Genomic DNA, 19,596 nt, shown 5'->3' on the forward strand with positions numbered 1-19,596 from the left:
TATTGATGGCTCTGGATGGGGACTTTCTCAGTGGTCTCATTCAGTTCCACTTACTCTTGTCCAGTCTACAAGATCCTTTTGGGAACCAGGATGATCTCATCTCAGTAGCATGTGGTGGAGTGCTCTGTGCCATCAGTCAGTATAAAGAAGTTCATCTTGTTCAAAGTCCATTGGCCTATGACAACTGTCATTGTCAAAGGGAGCTGCAGGATGCATAATCTTTCCTTTCTTAATCCAGTGATCTCAAATCTTCTATTTCATCTTTTATGGGAGTCTGATCAGGAACAGTGGCTCTGAGTTTTTTGGGTGGATGAACAATTTAGTAATAAATCCAGAGATGGATTGTTTCTGTATTTTCTAGGGATCGTATTTTAGTTCTATAGATGCTTTGGCTGTGCCCACCTTTTGTCCTTAGGGCTTTAGCACTGTTCTTTAGGATATCAGGTAGATTGTGTTGCCTACTTTAAAGTTATTGAGAATGTTTTACAGATTAAACTTTCACTTCTCAGATAGCTATGATAACAAGTCTTGTTGGTATTCCCACACTAACAAGGAGGCAAAAGACCAATGAGAAATTAGATTAGATGGATAATAATGATTAGTTTTACCTATTATTGAGAGAGTCTAGAATTGAAGGTGATGGTCAACACTTAATCATAATTTTTGAAAACCATTTGACAAAAAGTCTGTATATAGTTTATATAACTGAAGATCAATGTTTATTTATTATGAAATAAACTTGGAAAAAAGCCTCTTGTGTATGTTTTCCCTACCAGAACCACTCTTAGAAGTTTGCAACTCTGTTTTCACTCAGTCTGTTTTGCTATGACTGTAGTGAGTTGTCTTAATAGTTCAAATCAGAGTATATAAGACTTTTATTGTTTTTAAAGAAACAATATATCACATGCATTTCAGAGTATTGCAACATACACTTCAATAGTCACATATAAAGACTATATAATGTGTTTTTTCAGAATATGTCGTAATTTAGCATATCATTTCCTAAATGGTGTGCTTTGAGATAGCTTCCATTTCTTTATAATTTTGAAATGTAAACATTCTACTCTGCAATTGTTGCTTTGTGGTTAAGTCTTTGAAAAGATCTTTTTTATTCCAAAACCACAAATTATTTCTATATAGGTTTTAATACTTTTATATTGTGGAATGGGATAAAACAAAGCAAGGAGTTCTTATTTTGAATGTACCCCATGAATACATCACCAGAACTGCAATTATGAAGTCAAACGGTGTGAGTAACATGATTCTATGAGGAGTTCCCAGAGGGCACTAATTTATGAGGCCACCAGTGACGTTTGAAGGTACCAGGTTCACTTTATTTTCATCAACTATGTATTATATTTTATGTGTTTTTGTTTTATTGCCACTTGAAACAGTGAAATTGTGCCTGATTGTTGGAATGTACATTCTTTTAATTTCTATCCAAGAACGTTTCCAGACCTATTTTTTATTTCCCCTTGTAGTCTATCCTTAATGCAGTCACCAGAATTAATCCTTTTAAAATAAGCCCCAACAAAGTCCTTGCAGCTTTTGTAATATATGTATATAGTAAAAAGAAAAAGAGAATGAAAGATTGCACCATCTTGTGTTTGTACCTGTTACTTTTGAGAAATAAGGGAAGGGAATGAGTTTGGAAGATCTATGTGGTTCACTTCAACTGAATTGATAAATTGCTATATATATTTTTAAATATCGACAACATACAAATACATTATTTGGCAAATATCAATGGTGGATAACTGAGTAATCTGTTATTATGCACATTTCTGAAGGACTGAAGTATTTCCTAATAAAGAATAACAAAAATAATACAGGAAAAATGCCTTCCATTTTGTTATCTTGGGGTAGTCAGCAAAGGGTTATTAAAGTGTTACTTTTCTCATTTCTTATTTCAACTTATCTTGCAATAACTTTCAGTGCTATGCTTTAGAAGCAAGGAAACTGAAACTTAAGAAAGACCTTTATGAACTAAACAACATGCTAGTTAAATGACAAGAATGAAAAGTGATTATAGTAATTGGGCTATGAGAGTATTTGTCATATATCTGAGGTATAAAAAGACTCAAGATGCAGAATCAGAACTCATGGTGTAAAGTAGTGGCTGGGAAGCATTCTGGACTTTTTATAAGATTCTCTGAGAGTTTTTATTTTCTGTACAGATACTCTTGTCCAGTGAATCTTGATTGCCTCAGAGTGGTGATTAGTTTTTGGTGACTGAAATATATAAGCAGAATTTTAAACATTTATCAGTGATGTTAATGAATGATACCTTCTCTAGGTGGAGTTTGGAACACCATCTGATCTCTAATTTCTTGTTTTGATGTCCTATTATTTATAGATTTCTTTCTTAAAACACAATACATGGACAAAATATTCCTGATGTGGTCTGGGATTTGCAGAATGTTTTCAGTTTCAGGATTTATACCATGTTATTTCTGCTCTTTCAGTATATGATTTCCTTAGTTGACCTGTAATAATTTACCATGAGATTACTTTAGGTATTTAGCCTCTGTATTCACTGATGTGACATATATAAGAATAAAGAACTCATTAAAGGAAAAAAAATCCTTGATTTCTGTCCTCTAAGACCAATCCCCGTCTTCTGGTAGTTGCTTCTATCAGTAAGTATACTATTACATTATTATTTATTTCATATTTTTAAAATACATGTTTTGCCATCCAAGGATTCTAACCAGGAAAAGAAAACCACCACCACATTTTGCTAATGTGGTTCAAATGAGAAAGAGGGCTTAACCTCTATAAATAAGCATCTTATTTATTATAAGATACTTAGGATTTTGTTGACTCCCTGTTTTGCTCACTGCTATATTTCCTGCATCTAGTATGTTAACTGATAAATAGTATGCACTCAGAAAATATTGTTGAAGAAATTCATTTTCATGTTCATTTGACCTTTAATTGAATCCTGAAAATAAGTTGCAACAGATTTTCCATGTCTTTGAGTACCAATGCTATGGTCCTTGAATAGTTTGCTCCACTAATCTTGTTTCCATGGTAAAATGAATTCGCATCTACTCTCTAGGGGTATGTAGGAGGTTGGCAACATCTCTGTCAATTGTGAGGTCACCACTAAGACCTGGCAGAGATGAGTGCTTCCCCAAACTGCAGCTGTGCAGCTTTCTCAGTGGTCTCATTCAGTTCCACTTACAGCACATAACTGGGCTGGAATTGCATGAGATAAGTGCCACAAGTGCTCATCACCATGGTGAGTGGCTCTGAAAAACCACTAAGTGACTAACCCTTTAACAAATAGGTGTATGACTGTATATGCACCAACTCATTAAGTCCTAGAGTGGCAAGTTGGAAGCCACCTTTTATGGTGATTAAGAAATAATATAGGTCAAGTCAAGTTAGTTAATAAATTTAAATTCTTCTCCTTACCCATCAATATGGAATATACAATATTTCTTATTTACAACAAAAAATCATGTTGTTATGATTTTAAAGAATTTTTATTGCTGAAACTGGAAGTGATTTCTTTCTTTCTTTCTTTTTCTTTCTTTTTTTTTTTTTTTTGCTTGGTGCCTGCTGTTGAATTTATCAACAGCCTGAGCACATGTGTTTGATCACCTCATACAGGACTATTAAATTTTTAAATGTAAACATAAGCAATGTAGATTAGACAGAGGCAACAACTTCCTCAGAGTGAACTGAAATATTTTTTTTTCAAAGCTGCTTCTAGAGTTAATTCTCACTTTTGTTTTTCAAAAGAAAGGTCAAATATTCAAACTCTAACTTTCTATTAACTTTCCCAGATCTTCCTCCTCACTCTTCTTTTTGCTGGTTCATTTTCTATTCTCAATGTTGGGGTTATCAGAGTCTGCTTTCAGGAACTCGTATGGTCTTTTTGTACACTTCCTGGACACCATCATTCACGCCTGTGATGGAAAAATTACCTTTATTTGGAAGTTTTTTGATATATGTCTTTAGCTTAAAACCATCCACTGAACTCATACTCCAAGTGCCTACTTGATACCTCCACTTGGATTTCTCTGAGATACATCAAATCTAGTAAGTTCTCATCAGAAATTTTGATTCTCTATGCTAAAATCCATTCCATCCCTAATATCTGAGTTTTATATTTTAATTACAAATACCCATCTCTCTTGATCTCTCTTTCTGGAGTACCCAAGCCAGAAACTCAGGAGTTTATTCTTTTTCATCCCTGTTCCCTCCCATCTCAACAGCATAATATTAATCATCATCGTCTGATTTGAGTGAGAGTCCAAAATAAATCTCAAATGTATTTACTTTCCTTCAATCCATATCTAGCTATCACGTACTGCTTCCTTAGTTTAAGCACCATGATCCTGCCTCTGGACTATTAGATGTGACTTCACACTGCCTTCCCTTAGTTGACTCTTGTCACCCTGTAATCTGTTTTCCAAAGAAGAACAAGAATGGTTTTCTTCAGAATTTGTGTCAGATTCTGCCATCTACTGTCACTTGCTTTTGATTATGCTTCAAAAAAATTTAAATGTCTCATGGTCTTGAAAGGTTACCTGCATCATGCTCTGCCAACCTCAGTGTTTTGCTTTTACTGTTATTTTTGTGTGTGTCCCTGCACTGTCTCAGACATCACATTGATGGAAAATTTTTAAACTGATTCTTGGCTGATCTCTAGGTTTTCTTCACTGATAGACTTTACAGGAATGCTACCATTATTTATTGTTTTTAATTACTGTGGTAGTATCCAAACAATCTTGCATCCCTCCATCTCAATCTTTCTTTTAAATTAAAAGGTAATCTTGAATGATTTTATATGCATATACTTTTAAAAGTCAATGCTTGTTATAAGAATTGTAATAGGATAATGAAATTACCTTGCTTCTCTTCCATATCCTTGATTTTTGTCCTTTAGGACCAATTCCATGTCTTCTGGCACTTGCTTCTATCAGTAAGTGTAATATCATCTTATTATTTATTTTATATTTTTAAATACATGTTTTGCCATGACACATAAACATGGGAAATTTTTGTAAATAATAATTTTAAAGTATTTACTTTTGTGCACACAAAATACATATGCTGAGTTTCTCCTATGCATCTTCCAGAGCACAGCCATGGTATGTGAAATGTTTTCCCTTGAGACATCATCCTTTCTCCCCTTACCCTGTTTCATGTGACTGTCTACATCTTTTATTTCAGGCCTTGTCTCATATGCTATCTCCTTAGAAAGACTTTGTTGGGCTACGTTTCTAGTGTCTCCCCTCCACTCTATTTCTTTTAGAACCTTATTTGTTTATTTAAGGATACATTTTACAATTTATAATCTCTTTAGTATATTTGTCTGATTAAATGACTTATTTTGATCTGTGCCACTAGTACATAAGGTTCATGAACAAAGAGATTGAATATTTTAATCTTTGAATCCTTTGTGCCCTGCATACTGGTGGGTGGTACTTATTCAGTAGGCACATTTATAAGGAAAACTAAATAATCATCAGGAAGATGCAGTGAAAAATAACAGCTTTTGTTTAGACTCATTGATAAAAGAAGAAATGGATTAAAAACTGAAGTTTTTCCAATTCTTAACATGCTTTTTACGCATTTAAAGGCTTCCTGAATATCCCAAAGAATTAATTTAAAAAATCATCTCTATCAGTGAGAGATTATTATAAGTTCAATGAATATTAGTACATGAAAATCAATAGCTTTTCTTAATATAAATAAAAATAGAGTATAAAATAAGAAATCAATTCACTATCATAACAATGATAACTAAAATATCAATCATTTTTTACAAAAATATTAGGAGGGAGCATTAATTTTCTATGGTACCAGTCTTTATCACTTTATTTTCATTCCTTTAACATAAAGGCCAAACAGCAGCTGCTATTTATTATCATATTTGTGATGGTGTTCATGTATAATAAAGTTAAGAAGAAACATTTTTTGAAACTTATTTAAAAATTCATATTTCTATCACATGTCAAAAGACTGAAAAAGACAACAATTTACATGAAAATGTGATAGAAAGCATATTTTTTTCATTTATAGAAGTTCAATCTGTTTCTGTGTATTATGTGAATACAATATGACTATGTTGAAAGAATATAATTCATGAAGCCGTCATGAAGCACCTCACAGTAAAACATATAACCAGTGTCTAAGGAAAAATAGATGGTTTAAAACCCAAAGGAGGACTTTCATAGGATTTATTTTCAAATGTGATTCAAATAAGTAATGCTGCCATAGAATGCCCTGTCTTTCTAATAACAATTTCCCAGTGTAGCTCTCTATTTCAGCTGCACTGATCTGGAATTTCCTGAAACATGCCACATCTGCTCTTGTCTCATGACCTTTGCTTCTCTCTCTGTCTAGAGTGCTTTTTCTTAATGTTGGTCTGGCCACCTCTCATGTGTCAAGTCTCTTCTCAGATGTCCCCTCATCCAAATCCCATGGCCACCTGAATTTCTAACGCCTTCAACCATGGTCATCACTACCTGAATTCATGTTACCTATGTATAAGACTCTTCACCGAGTAAACAGAATTTAAGGAATATGTTAAACAAGATTCCCATACCTGTACCACCTGTTTTATTTCTGGTGTTGTTTGTTTTTAGGTAGTGAGAAAGCCTTCAGTAAATGTAGTTACAAAAACTGGTCGTTAAAGCATTCATTCGATAATCATCACGCCTTCCAAATTCACGTAAAATTTCTCTACCACATGCCCTGAACATTCAGACTTTCTTACAAATCTGCACGTGGAGGGCATGAATCATATGCAGTGAGAAGGGGAGACTGAGGTTCGAGTCTGTGGTGTTTCCCCCTCTAGAATTCTCGTAGCTCCCACTCATCATACTGGGCTTCCTATGGCTCCTCCAGGACTGAAGCCATAAGGGATCCTGTGAAGGAGAAGGTTCTTTGGTGATCAGTAGTATTGTAGGATGTTACTTGTCAGGCACTTAAAATGGATGCTTTCTTATTGGCCACATTTGTGAGTTGAGGGGGAAATCTTTTGTTCAGAGATGCCATTCTGTCCCTGGAGCTTTCACACTTCTGCTTAGGAGACTGGGAATTCATCCCTCTGCAGCGTTCATTTTCAACTCCTGTATTGTCCCTAGGTATCTGTCAGGATAGTTCCAGTTCCAGGCTATGTTTTAATATTATCCTTCTTTCCTTCCTTCTTTCCTTTTTTATTGTGAAATATGACACAGATATCAAGGTAAAAATGATCATATAAAGTTACTGAGCAAATACAGGTCTTTGGTCTTTTTCCATAGGGTTCATTGTTTCCTCTTGGAGCACAAGCTCATGGGCTTCATGAGCTCTGTACAAAGTTGACACTTGCAAGCATTTATTGAATAAATGTTGGGTGAGTTAGTAGTTAATAAATTATGATATATTCAGAGGACAAGCTATTATTTGACAATTAAAACCCCACCTGTAAAGATTGCTTAGTACTATTAGGAAACAAGTTATTCCTTAATGAGAAAAACTCAAAGTAGATTATAAAACTTGAAACATATGTATGTGTGTATGTGTGTATATACATACACATGCCCACATACAGATATATATATATATATATATATATATATATAAATGTGAGCATATATGTGTGCATGCATTGCAAATATTAACTGACTGGAAAGAAATATATATTTATATTATTTTAATTTAATATTCTTATTGGGATTGAGGGTGATTATTTTCTTTTTTAAATTCTATTTTTTAAATGCATTATTTTAAAATTCTGGTTTGTGATCAGAGAATATTTAAAGGAAAAAAGAGAGGAAAAACAATTAAAAGGGGCAAAGGGTAAGGAAAGAAAATAAAACCCTGAAATATTCTCCCAAATCTGCTGTGGGAGACTTGTTGGGTATCTACCACTAAAGGAGGCATTAAGACAAAACTCTCAGTACACTTTGAAAGCCAGGGTGCCTGAGACAGCTAAGAAGTCTGATCACATAAAACAGCTCAAGATAAAGTTCAGAGCCTTCCTTCTATGTTGTATTTTTGTCTTCTGCTTTGTGAGGGATAAGGCCTGGTCTTGCTATTGATATCAAAGTTTGGATATCTACCATCTGTGAGGTGTTGTGTTTGACGTCCAAATCCTTAGTGCAAAATTTTTTAGAGATGAGGATTATTTGAAATAGCAGTCATATGGCAGGCTTAGCGTTTTGCAGATAGCTTCACAAAGGCAGTGTGCACTTGAAGCCAGATAATCTGGTTTGAATCCTGTCATCACTACATACTGATTTGTAATCTTAGGACACAGTAAGTCTTTTTGAAACTCATTTTTTTTTACAACTATGAAACTAGCATTTGTGCCCCAAGCTTAATGTGTAGATTAAGTGAAACAATGCAAATGAAGTGCCTTGCATATATATCTGCTGCTTTCTTATTTTGTTGTTTTCTTATGAATATTTAAAAATAAGTTTGAAAAGAGAAAAGTAAAGGATGAGATAATTTTTATCCTCGGTAACTATCAAAGAGGGCAGAACCACAAGTAAATATGTAAACAGAGAGAGGAGGTGCTACTTTGGAGAGAATGATGATATAAGAAGTGAGATAATGGAAGTGAGAGGAGAGTCGATATTGAAGGAAAGCAGTGGCCTGAGAAGGGGATTTGAGAATCATGTTCATGGAGGGGGGGTCATCTTTTGAGTGATGAATACTGAGAACAACTGCTGGCCAAATATTAGCCTTGGAATGAGGAACATGACCTATTGAGGGGAACAGAAATAGCTGCTAGAGAAGATAAGAATTAGGACAATGAAAATTTGGGATGGAGAAAAGTGGCCAAGGGTCAAATAGGAGCATAAAAAAACAGGAAGTTTGCTTTGGCTTTGTAACAATCTATGAAGCTGGGATTGGGGTGGGGAGTAGAATGGAGGTAGAATTTTAAGTAGATAACAAACAAATACAGAATCATATACTAAAACCAAAAATTAACTTGGAAATTGGGAGCATTGGACTTCAGCCCTGACATTCACATTAACTATGTGAGTTTGGGCAAGCCATGCTATAGTTTAAAGCCTTAGTTTTCTTGATTTCAAAACTCCAATAATGCCTGAATGATTTCTAAGTTTCCTTCTACCACAGTAGTTTAATGATTCTTTTTGAAGCCTTTTGGCTGGGAAAGAAATAGAATGATGTTAGCATTCTGGTGGCATGAAAGGCTTTCCTAGAGATAATACTTGGCTATTCAAGGAAGGCAACATTGGAAAGGTCTAATGGAAGAAATGAAATTCTAATTTTCCCCCAGATGAAGTCACAGGTGGTATGAAGAGATGTTTTTTTCAGGCATTGAATCCGTATGTGTTATTTTATCTCAAGAGAACAAGGCACTGAATTAAAAGCAATGTGTTTTTGAGCACCTGTTGTCTACTAGTAGAATCTGTGTATTGAAGGCAAGAGGATGAGCACCATGCCCAAACTGCCCCCACCAGTAGGTCATACTTGTAATCAGAGCAATGGTAACCACAGTAGACAGTTCAATCTCAGAAAGTGCATGGTGCAGCCTATAAGGAAAGGCAGTGATTACTTTGGAAAGAGGACTGAGCCTGCTTGATTTTGAAGAATTCATAGCTGTATATACACTCAAATGATAATCTGGAAAGAACACAGCATACGCCATGAGCTGTGCTGAAATCTTGCAACTAAATGTTATTCCAAACTGTGTTAAAACATAATGTCTTTTCACAATAGATTTGTTCATTATGGGTACATACGAAATTTGTGTAGTAAAATAAAACTGGAGAAGTAGGCAAGAGTTTTTTTATAGCTTACTTATCATACTTTACATATCTTCATTAAGGATTTCAAGTTTGTCCTCCTGGGAATACAGAGGAAACACTATAAAGGTCAGGGTGTTTTAGAATGATAAGAATGTGGGATAGCATATGGTGTCAGAAGCATCATTATACAGATTTGTATGATTATATACAGAATACCCAAGTTCATGAGAAACTACTCCCAGTTGCAATAATATTGAAATGGCATTTAATTTGATTAAAGCATAGAAAAACTGTATGGCATTATGCCAAGCTCTATATTATGCTTACATTTGAAGCTATAATGTTTTATTTGCTGAATGAGTTATATACTATAACATAACCTACAAGAAAATACTTAAGAAAGTAAAACCAAACTTAAATAGAAATTCAGATAACATGGGGTATCTGATATTTATCTAAAATGCTTTGCAAAGCAGATACTGATACCAAATCCTTTCAGCAAAGTCTATTACCACAAATAAAACACTTGTGTTCCTTTTAGTACCTGACTAATTCTTTGACACACCTTGTACTGGGAAAATAGACTATTTTTCTATAACATACATAACACTGATTTTCTTTTTCCCTTCAAAAAAGCTGTTATTTGATTTTTTTTCAATTGTATTTGTTTATTCTATTTTGGGAGCACATATTCCCATTTCTCCACTCAAACTAGGCATCTTTTTGAATTGTTAGCCCCAGATAACAATGGAACATCCTTGCCTTCCATCTCATCCAAATCCTGTTATCCCCTAGACCTTTTTCATATCCTGGCATTATTATGATTTATCACCTTCCTCATTTCCTTTAGTGCTTATGACATTCACTTCTTGTGACATAATGTATTTTAAAGTGAATTATTTTAATATTTAAAAATGGTACATATTAATGGTGTACTACATTATATATATATATATACATATATATATATATATATATATATATACATGTATATATATATATATATATATATATATATATATGTTATGGAAAGTTTAAATTAGGCTAATAGGTATATCTGTTGTCTCACATAATTTTTTAATAATGAAAAGATTTAAAACTATTGCCACAATTTTTCAGTAAACAGTTGATTGGTATTTATTGCATTCACAATGTAGAACAATCAGTCTCTGAATTTAGTCTCTTGACTATCTGAAATTCTGTATCCTTCGACCAACATTTTCCCAAACCCTCCTCGCCTTCATTCTGGTAACCACCATTCTTCTCTTTGCTTCCAGGAGTTCAATGCCTTTAGATACCATGGGAAAATGAAATCATGCCGTTTTGGACTTCTGTACCTGGCTTATTCCCCTTAACATTATATTCTCCATCAGTGTTGTCACGAATGACAGGATTTCTTTCTTTCTTAAAGCGAGGTAGTATTCCATTGCATATATATAACAAATTTTCTTCATTCATTCATCCACTGATGGAAAATTAAGTTGATTCCATATCTTGGCTATGTTAAGCAATACATGCTGATTTCATTTCCTTTGGATATATCTTCAGCAATGGAACTGCTGCATCATATTTTTAAAAAACAAGGTATCATAGACTCATAATATTCATTACTTAATTAATGGACTATAATTTTCATTCTTTTGAGTCTAAAATACATTCAGCTAGTACACTGAAATTTTACCTAGAAATGAAGATTCTGGAAAATAAAGAAAGTTGAAAAAAGAGAGATTAGAATTAAGGAAAAAAACTTATAATTATTATAGTAGCATTTTGGCTCTTGGAGTGAGCTGAAAGTGAGGCACTGGAAGTGAATTAGTCATCACAGCAGGAGTGGGAACAAGAGCAAGGAGTGCCATATTGCCATATGACTTCCTGTTCCACCTACTGCTTCAGATAGACCTGCATTGGGACTCTAACATCTGTTCATTACTTTCACAGCCCAAAATCAATTCGCATTTGAACAAATGAAGTTTCATATTTGATGAATTGAAGCAACAATGTTTAATCATCTCTGCACATTAGCCCAATCAAATTTCACATTGTGATTATGAGTTGGTAGTGTCAATACACCTACAAGGAAATTTATATTCATGGTTGTAGAAATCAGAGGCATATAAAATAGGAGTAAAATAAATATAAAAGCTAGTAAGAAAAAAAATGACTGACGGCTTATTTTCTTTCACATAAGCAATGATAAATTGCAAGTTGAAATTGAAATTCTTTTTTTTAAAGAGAGAGAGAGAGAGAGAGAGAGAGAGAGAGAGAGAGAGAGAGAATTTTTAATATTTATTTTTTAGTTTTCGGTGGGCACAACATCTTTGTTTGTATGTGGTGCTGAGGATCGAACCCCGGCCACAGGCATGCCAGGCCAGCGCGCTACCGCTTGAGCCACATCCCCAGCCCTGAAATTCTTATTACATCATAAAATCAAAGAATAAATGACAAAGGAATCCCACCATTTGAGCACATGCTTGTGATGATCTAAATAAAGGAGTTAACAACACTTTAATTAAATTGTATTTCCAGTTATTTTTATGAAAAGTTTTAAAATAGTGAAAATTATCTGGAAAATTTTTTAAAAGACGCTCAAGGAGAAAAACACTTTAACTTTTTTGCAAATAATATGTTGTTATACCATATTAATTCACATAATCTTTTCTTCTAAAATTGAGAAGACAATGTTTGCAACTAAAATAAATGCTGCGTAATTGTGGATTGTTGGACATGAGGACTCTTGTGTAGAGAGTTTAATATGTGCTTGTGTTCTTCCAAGGCTTGTAAAATTACAGTGCAGATAAAAAAAATTCTATTTTGTTAACAGAAAAACAAAATAATTCCTTTGTGAGAGGCACAGAAAACCTCAAGATTTTTTGCAGTTCTATTTTAATCTAGGCCCATACATTGAATGGTACAGAACAAAGCTGGACAATATTTGTGCTACAAGATAGCGTTGTGGTCTCAGAAAATATACATTGTGACATTTGGGGCTAACTATGCCTTTGAGTGAACCAAGTCTGGCACACAGTGAGTAGACAGTAGGCATGTATTGAATGAACGAGTCACCTTTATAATTACTCTAACTTCTTCCTTTTTAAAAATGGCTTTCTTGTTTTCAAAATTGCTGACAGAAAAAAAATTCTAACAAAATAGATGTGTTACATTATGAAGAAGTTTTTGTCTCAAAACAAAACATAATAAAATAAAACATTTATTTTGGACATTAATGTGCTAATGGGGGAATACAAACATGAATAAACTGATTCTTTGAACTCTGTGAACTTTATAGTTTATATTCAAATGTTTAGGTGCTTATATTTACTAGTATCCTTATAATTAAATATATTTACATTATGTTATCCTTATTATTAAAATAAAAATAACAGTGAGTATTTATTGAATAGTTATCTAGCATCAGACTACATGCTAAAAGCATTACATGTATCTGAATGGCCCCAGGAAGTAGTGTAGATAAAGTTGCTGTAACTTTGTCTTTGTTATGTTGCTAGCAAATAATCTTAAGACCAGAATCTGTTCTTGAACTCCTTAAATTGTATATAATAGTATGCAGTTATGTTTTGTAACATTTATTACAAATCTAACCATTTTTATAACCTGATGAAAGAATGTGTTGGATCACAAATTTATGATTTAGGTAAAACTCAGAATGTTTGCTTGAGATATCCTAACCACACATTATGATTTAATCATCAGCTACAGTTTTATTAATGGCCTTGAATTACATTAATGTATAAGACAAAACTAACACATATCTATATTTTTATAGACTGGCTCAAAGATATATAATGTGACACCATCTTTTCTCAAGTTATGTGTAGATGTACTACATTTTTCATGGCCACTCAATACTTTTAATGTTTTATATTCTCATGTTGCTAATCTAATTAACCATAGAAAAATTTCTAGATTTCATGTAATTACTTTAAAATTCAAGATTGTTTCAAATTTTAGAGAATTAAAACAAGAATAAAAAAATAAAACAACTCAGTGAAAGTCATCAAAATTACATAAAAATATTTGACATATAAATATATATATACACACACATATATATATATACATATATATATATATATATATATGCCTCATATTTTTTAAAGAGTCATTAGAGTGAATCTTTTTTACATCATCCCTTAATGCCAAATATGTGTGAATATGTGTGTGTGTGTGTGTGTGTGTGTGTGCGTGTGTGTATGTGTGTTAGAAAGAGAGACAGGGAAAGGGAGATAGGAAGGAGAAAGGAGAAAAACAAGTGATAGAATTATGTATTTCAGTTCTTAAGAATTTTATTAGTGGTAGGAAAAATTCAATAAGATGAAATTGATTAGGACTTCAGATTTTTTTTCTAAAAGTGTATTGTAATATTAGTTCAGTACAAAATAAAATGATTATGTAACACATTGGCAATCAGCTGGTCTTTTTGTATAGGAGATGTAATGCACTCTAATAACATTAGTGTATTACATCTTTGCTAACACACTCTAGTAATAAAAACAAAATTTAAATTTGAATACAGTAGTGGAAAAATGAAAAAAAGGAGATAAATTTCGATCATTCTTTTATTTAACAAACATTTGTTGAATACTTTATATATGGTGGACCCTGTGCTAACTGCTAGGAGAAGAACAAACCAGACACCTAAGGAAAAAGTATGTATTTTTCAGGTTGAATTTATTTTTTCTTAAATTTTACTTTGGAAAATTGTTCTATCTGAATAAATAATTATTTAATTAATGTGTTACTTATATGCTGATCAAAGTAAAATGAGCTATACTTAAATTCCAGATGGTAGATGTGAAATAATTAAGAACTATATATTATATTACCAGATTGAGTATGAATAATGCAGGTTTTAAGTGCTTATTTCTTAGCATTTTAGAATATCTTTTATGAAAATATCAATTTTTATGATAAAAATAGAACATTTCAAGCCTCCAAATGTCAACACTAGACATAGCAAGTGTTTTTAAACATTAGAACAATAATTTAGAATTTGCTAAAGGTAACAATGTTAAGGGTATTCTATTTTTATGTTGATTATGTAGAGTTAAAAAATAACAAGAAGATTAATTCACATTGTGTCTGTCTCTGTGGAAAACTTTCCTAGTTATAAATCAATTTATATTCCAAAAGAAGGAAAGATATAAATGAGCAGGCTTAGCTTCAATATATTACAAGGATACCTACTTGTAAGACCTTTTCATTGATGATAATCATAGTTTACAGTTTTTAACTTTCCACAGTTGGGTGGCCAAGACCATCATGAAATTAAACTTGTTTATGTAAGTTTTGCTTCATTTATTTTGTAATTTTTTTAAAAAAAAATGCCTAGTACAAAACTTTAAGAATATTTTACAAATTACTTTCAATATTATGAATCTTGCATTTCCCTTGATGTTACATGAATTACTTCACTAAGTACTGATTGTCAAAAAGTTGGACTCTGTGGTGTATGCAATTAAAAACTGCATCCCTCTTTCTGTACATGTTGTACATGTAAGTGGCCCCATGGGTCTCCCAAAGTGAGCCTTTAACATTCCAGAATTTTTACTGTGCATCTGTTGCTGGCATCTAGCCTCCCACCCACACAGGCTAAGACTACTAAATGAAGTTTATGGTAGTGCAATAAAGCACATAAAGATGAAGTAATAAAATGTGAAGATAGTTACCTCTCTAGTGGGGTCACTGAAATAGATTCTCTAGAAGATCACATGCATATTTGTTAAAGAAAACAGAACATGTGAATAGAAGAACTTAGAAAGTAATTTTTAAATGGGGTTTCTGACCTATCTTTTTGTGTTGTATATTCCAGATGGGATTTATACAGCTCAATGAGGACTTCATATTTATTGAGCCACTCAATGATACAATGGCCATAACAGGTCATCCACACCGTGTCTATAGGCAGAAAAGGTCCGTGGAAGAAAAAGCCACAGAGAAGTCAGCTCTTCACAGTCATTACTGTGGTATCATTTCAGGTAATGTCTTCTGAACTAAATGTGCAGAGTGAGATGAATCCTATAAAAGGTTTCCCCCTCCCTCTGTCTTCCTCTCCCTCTTTTCTATCTACTACCTTTATTATTTCTTTGCACTGTGAAATCTCTTTTTGTTAATAGCAATTATATATGTCTATTTTAGGCCTATCTTTTAGTTTTCTAGGAAATAATGCATTTTAATATAAAAGAATGGAAATTCAAAAAGAACTTCAGAGATTAATAGATCACATGCCTTATAACTTTCTTAAGTGGTTCAGTGTTCCTTACAGGATACTGCTCACTTCACTGGAATAGAAATGACAGAGAGCTCCAGATCTCCTGAAACTGAATCCAATGAGCTCATGGCCTTATTTTAGCCTACCTCCAAGAGAGCATCACAGATATCTCTTTACTTCTACTAAGGCATCCTCTTTTTTTTTAACCCGTCTAAAAATCATCTTGGAGATTAAAATTAGCATCAGAATAGCAATAAAAGTAAAGATTTATACTTTTAAATTTATTTGTTGTATCAGAATCTCATAATTCTGGAAATTTCAAAGGCTCATAAGTACTGCAAGCCATCAAATCCTCAATTCTTATTATCTACAAGTTCTCACAGAAATAAAGACTGGAAGGTGACATTTTTGTGTACTATTTTATGTCCTTTATGCAGAAATCTGTGGCATTAGCAAGAAAGAAAAGGAAAATGAATGATTTTTAAAATCAAGTCAGACCTGAAAGTAAGAGACAATGTTCATAACAAAATCATTTCACTGGGAAAAAATGTTTAGACATCTAGTTCAGATGTCTCAGTGAATATTCACTGGTATAAGAAATGTTTCTAATGAGAATATGAAGAAATGTGAATTTATTGAAAAATTTTCAGTGTAGAGGCTTTAAAATATGTGTTGCACATTTGAAATTGTTAGTGTAGTTAGTAACAAGATATCAATTGTAAAATTGATTATGGTATTTGAGCCTGGGTTAGGTATGTGAATAGTGAAAGGTAACATTTAGGGAGACCATAGGATGTCCAAATCAACAGTAGGGTGTCAGATTAAAAATATTATGTTTCCGATTACAAAGAATTTATTTCTAATTAATCTGTGATTCTATTTTCTTTGGTGAAAACTCATCAGTATGTATGAGAGTTATATTCAAACATGGTTAAATGAATCTATCTCAATGTCACAATATTTAGGGTACACAAAACAAATTAAATAACAACCTCTTTCCTATTCAAAAAGCTATAGATAGCAAAGAGATAAAGCTGACCAAAAGTTATACATTATTAACAAAAAATAAAAGATTTTGTATTGTGAAAATATGAAAACAACAACAATAACTTGGATTTAGTCCATTTAAGAAGATTGCTTTCTGTAAGTTAAACTGAAAATCTGGACTGTGTAACTTTTGAATCATAGTAAGTTTCAGCTGTTCTAATTTCTCATGTGCACTGATGACATAAAACAGGCTTTGTATATAATTATGCATGGATGAAAGTTTTTTATTTTAATAGACTAATAAAGCATAAATGCATTGTTCATATTTAACAAACATTGCTCATAATGTTTATGATATATGTATATATACACACAAACATATTGCATATATTTTTATTCATGACTTAAAATTAATGTTGATCTACTTAGAACAAGGACTTGCATGCAAAGTGGTAAGCTATCACCAATTAGATGATTTACTGAGATTACCTATTTTCAGATTAAAGACTCAGTATTTAAAATATATTTTTTTAATTAGCAATCCATGAAATAAAATATCCATTTACTTGGACATATATATGTTCAGCTGTTACTTTTCCCTTCTTACTTTAGGCCTAATTATTAGTACTTGTACTAATAATTAGTTAGTTAATACTAATTATCAATATTGGCATAAGTATGGATAATGTAACCATATTGCCTTTGAAAAATGGAATTTTGGGCTGGGGATGTGGCTCAAGTGGTAGCGTGCTCGCCTGGCATGCGTGCGGCCCGGGTTCGATCCTCAGCACCACATACAAAGATGTTGTGTCTGCCGAAAACTAAAAAATAAATATTAAAAAATTCTCTCTCTCTCTTAAATAAAAAATGGAATTATTAAATTTACTTTTCTTTGGCTTGGTCTTTATACTATTACCTTTCATCATTTTAATGCCTTGCGTAGACTACATTGATATGTATTATTTACGTGAATTTTTTCAGGGAGTTTCCTACTTTATCATGACTTCATTGTGTTCTTATATTAAAAGATAACATAGAAGGGAGAGAAACCAGAAGTTGAGAGTTAGAAGCCTTGGGTTCAAGGTCTTGTCTCAGTCTTACCCAGCTAGGTAATCTTGGGCATTTCTCTCATATTTTTAAATTTTAGTTTCTGTATTTACAACAATAACAACAAACAAACAAACAATACTGCCAATCACCTTACAAGGATGTAGAGCTAAATGCCATGACCCCAATTCTTAAGAGGTGAACTATACATTATTTTAGGCAAAATGGTAAATCAGCCATTGTACTGTAGAGTGATAAGTAGACATTATCACTTAGTACATAAGATACCTGAAAATGGGGTGCAGAACATCAGACATAAAGTAAACCTTCTTAATACTTGATGGAGAAAAGGAAGTGGAGTGTGTAGGTTAAGAAGATGGACCTACTTTATATACTAACAGAGATATGAAAATTGTGTTCTATATGTGTAATAAAAATTGTAATGCATTCCACTGTCATGTATGTAAAAAATAAAAATAAGTTAAAAAAAAAAAGATGATGGACTTTGGGTCAGACTGCCTGCATTCACCTCCTTATGTTATCACTTTCCGTAGGATCTTGGTAAACTTTCTCTCTCAAAAGTTCCATTTGTAATGTACAGAATGGGCTAGTGATACCTGAACCTCAGTGCTATGCTTAGAATTAAATGAGATTATGTGTGAAAATGAAAAGCATATATAATTTTTTAGCATATGTTATTAAACATTAATGGAATAAGAGCATTTTAAGCAGAAGAAACAAAGCATGCAAAAATATAAGGGCATGAGATAGCATCAGCCAAGAGAACTGAAGCCATGTGTCTGCATTAGATAAGACACAGTCCTAGAAAAGTAGCCACTGGAAAATGAAGGGTCTTACATGCTATATAAATGATATTATCAATATCTATTCCTGAACATTTTATTATTCACTTAGAATGAATCAAGGACTCAGAATGTAACAGAAAGATTTATGGAGTTGAAAATCAAGGTTTGAGCAGGACAGAGATCATCTCTATTTTTAGAGCTGACTTAATCAGGCCACTACTGAAATAGTTTCCGAACGCCATCCATAACTGCTGTGGAGGTTATTGTGAGCGTGTGGAGGGCATTGTGGAGTGCACACATGGCGCATCATCCATCAGTACATAATTTTAAATTTCTATTCCATTCGGAAGTGTATGGCATCAACTGTGTATTGTTTTGTTTTGTTTTGGTACCAGGGATTGGACCGATTGGTGCTGAACCACTGAGCAACATCTCCAACCCTTTTCATTTTTTTTTTTTTTAAATTTTGAGTCACGGTCTCACCAAGTTGATCGGGGTCTCGTTTAGTTGCTGAGGCTGACTTAGAACTTGCAATCCCCCTTCCTCAGTCTCCTGAGCTGCTGGGATTATAAGTATGCACCACCATATACGGGCTCAACTGTTTTATTTTTTACATGCATAGAAACATGGGTAGAAAATGATCTAAATTTTTAGGAAATAAAGAGTGAATGAAGCAGAATTGCAGCCAATGAAAACATCAAAGGAAGCAATATATGAAAATGATTGATTTAGTTTTCATGATTTTTCACACACACTGGCTAACTTGTATGATGGAGACTACCATGAATTTGAGATTCTTAAG

The 19,596-nt window shown here is 32.9% G+C and overlaps 1 protein-coding gene across 3 annotated transcripts in view; it reads left to right on the forward strand.

Moving 5' to 3' along the window:
• ADAMTS19 (ADAM metallopeptidase with thrombospondin type 1 motif 19) overlaps nucleotides 1-19,596 on the forward strand; it is a 254,721-nt gene that overhangs the window by 27,314 nt on the left and 207,811 nt on the right. For all 3 annotated transcript variants that reach the window (XM_081281410.1, XM_081281411.1, XM_081281412.1), the window contains exon 3: nucleotides 15,556-15,721. In XM_081281410.1, coding sequence (XP_081137536.1) covers nucleotides 15,556-15,721 — 166 coding nt within the window. The remainder of the gene's footprint in view (nucleotides 1-15,555; nucleotides 15,722-19,596) is intronic.

The sequence above is a fragment of the Spermophilus citellus genome (assembly GCF_964194105.1).
Source record: "Spermophilus citellus genome assembly, chromosome: 1".
NCBI classification, from domain to species: domain Eukaryota; kingdom Metazoa; phylum Chordata; class Mammalia; order Rodentia; family Sciuridae; genus Spermophilus; species Spermophilus citellus.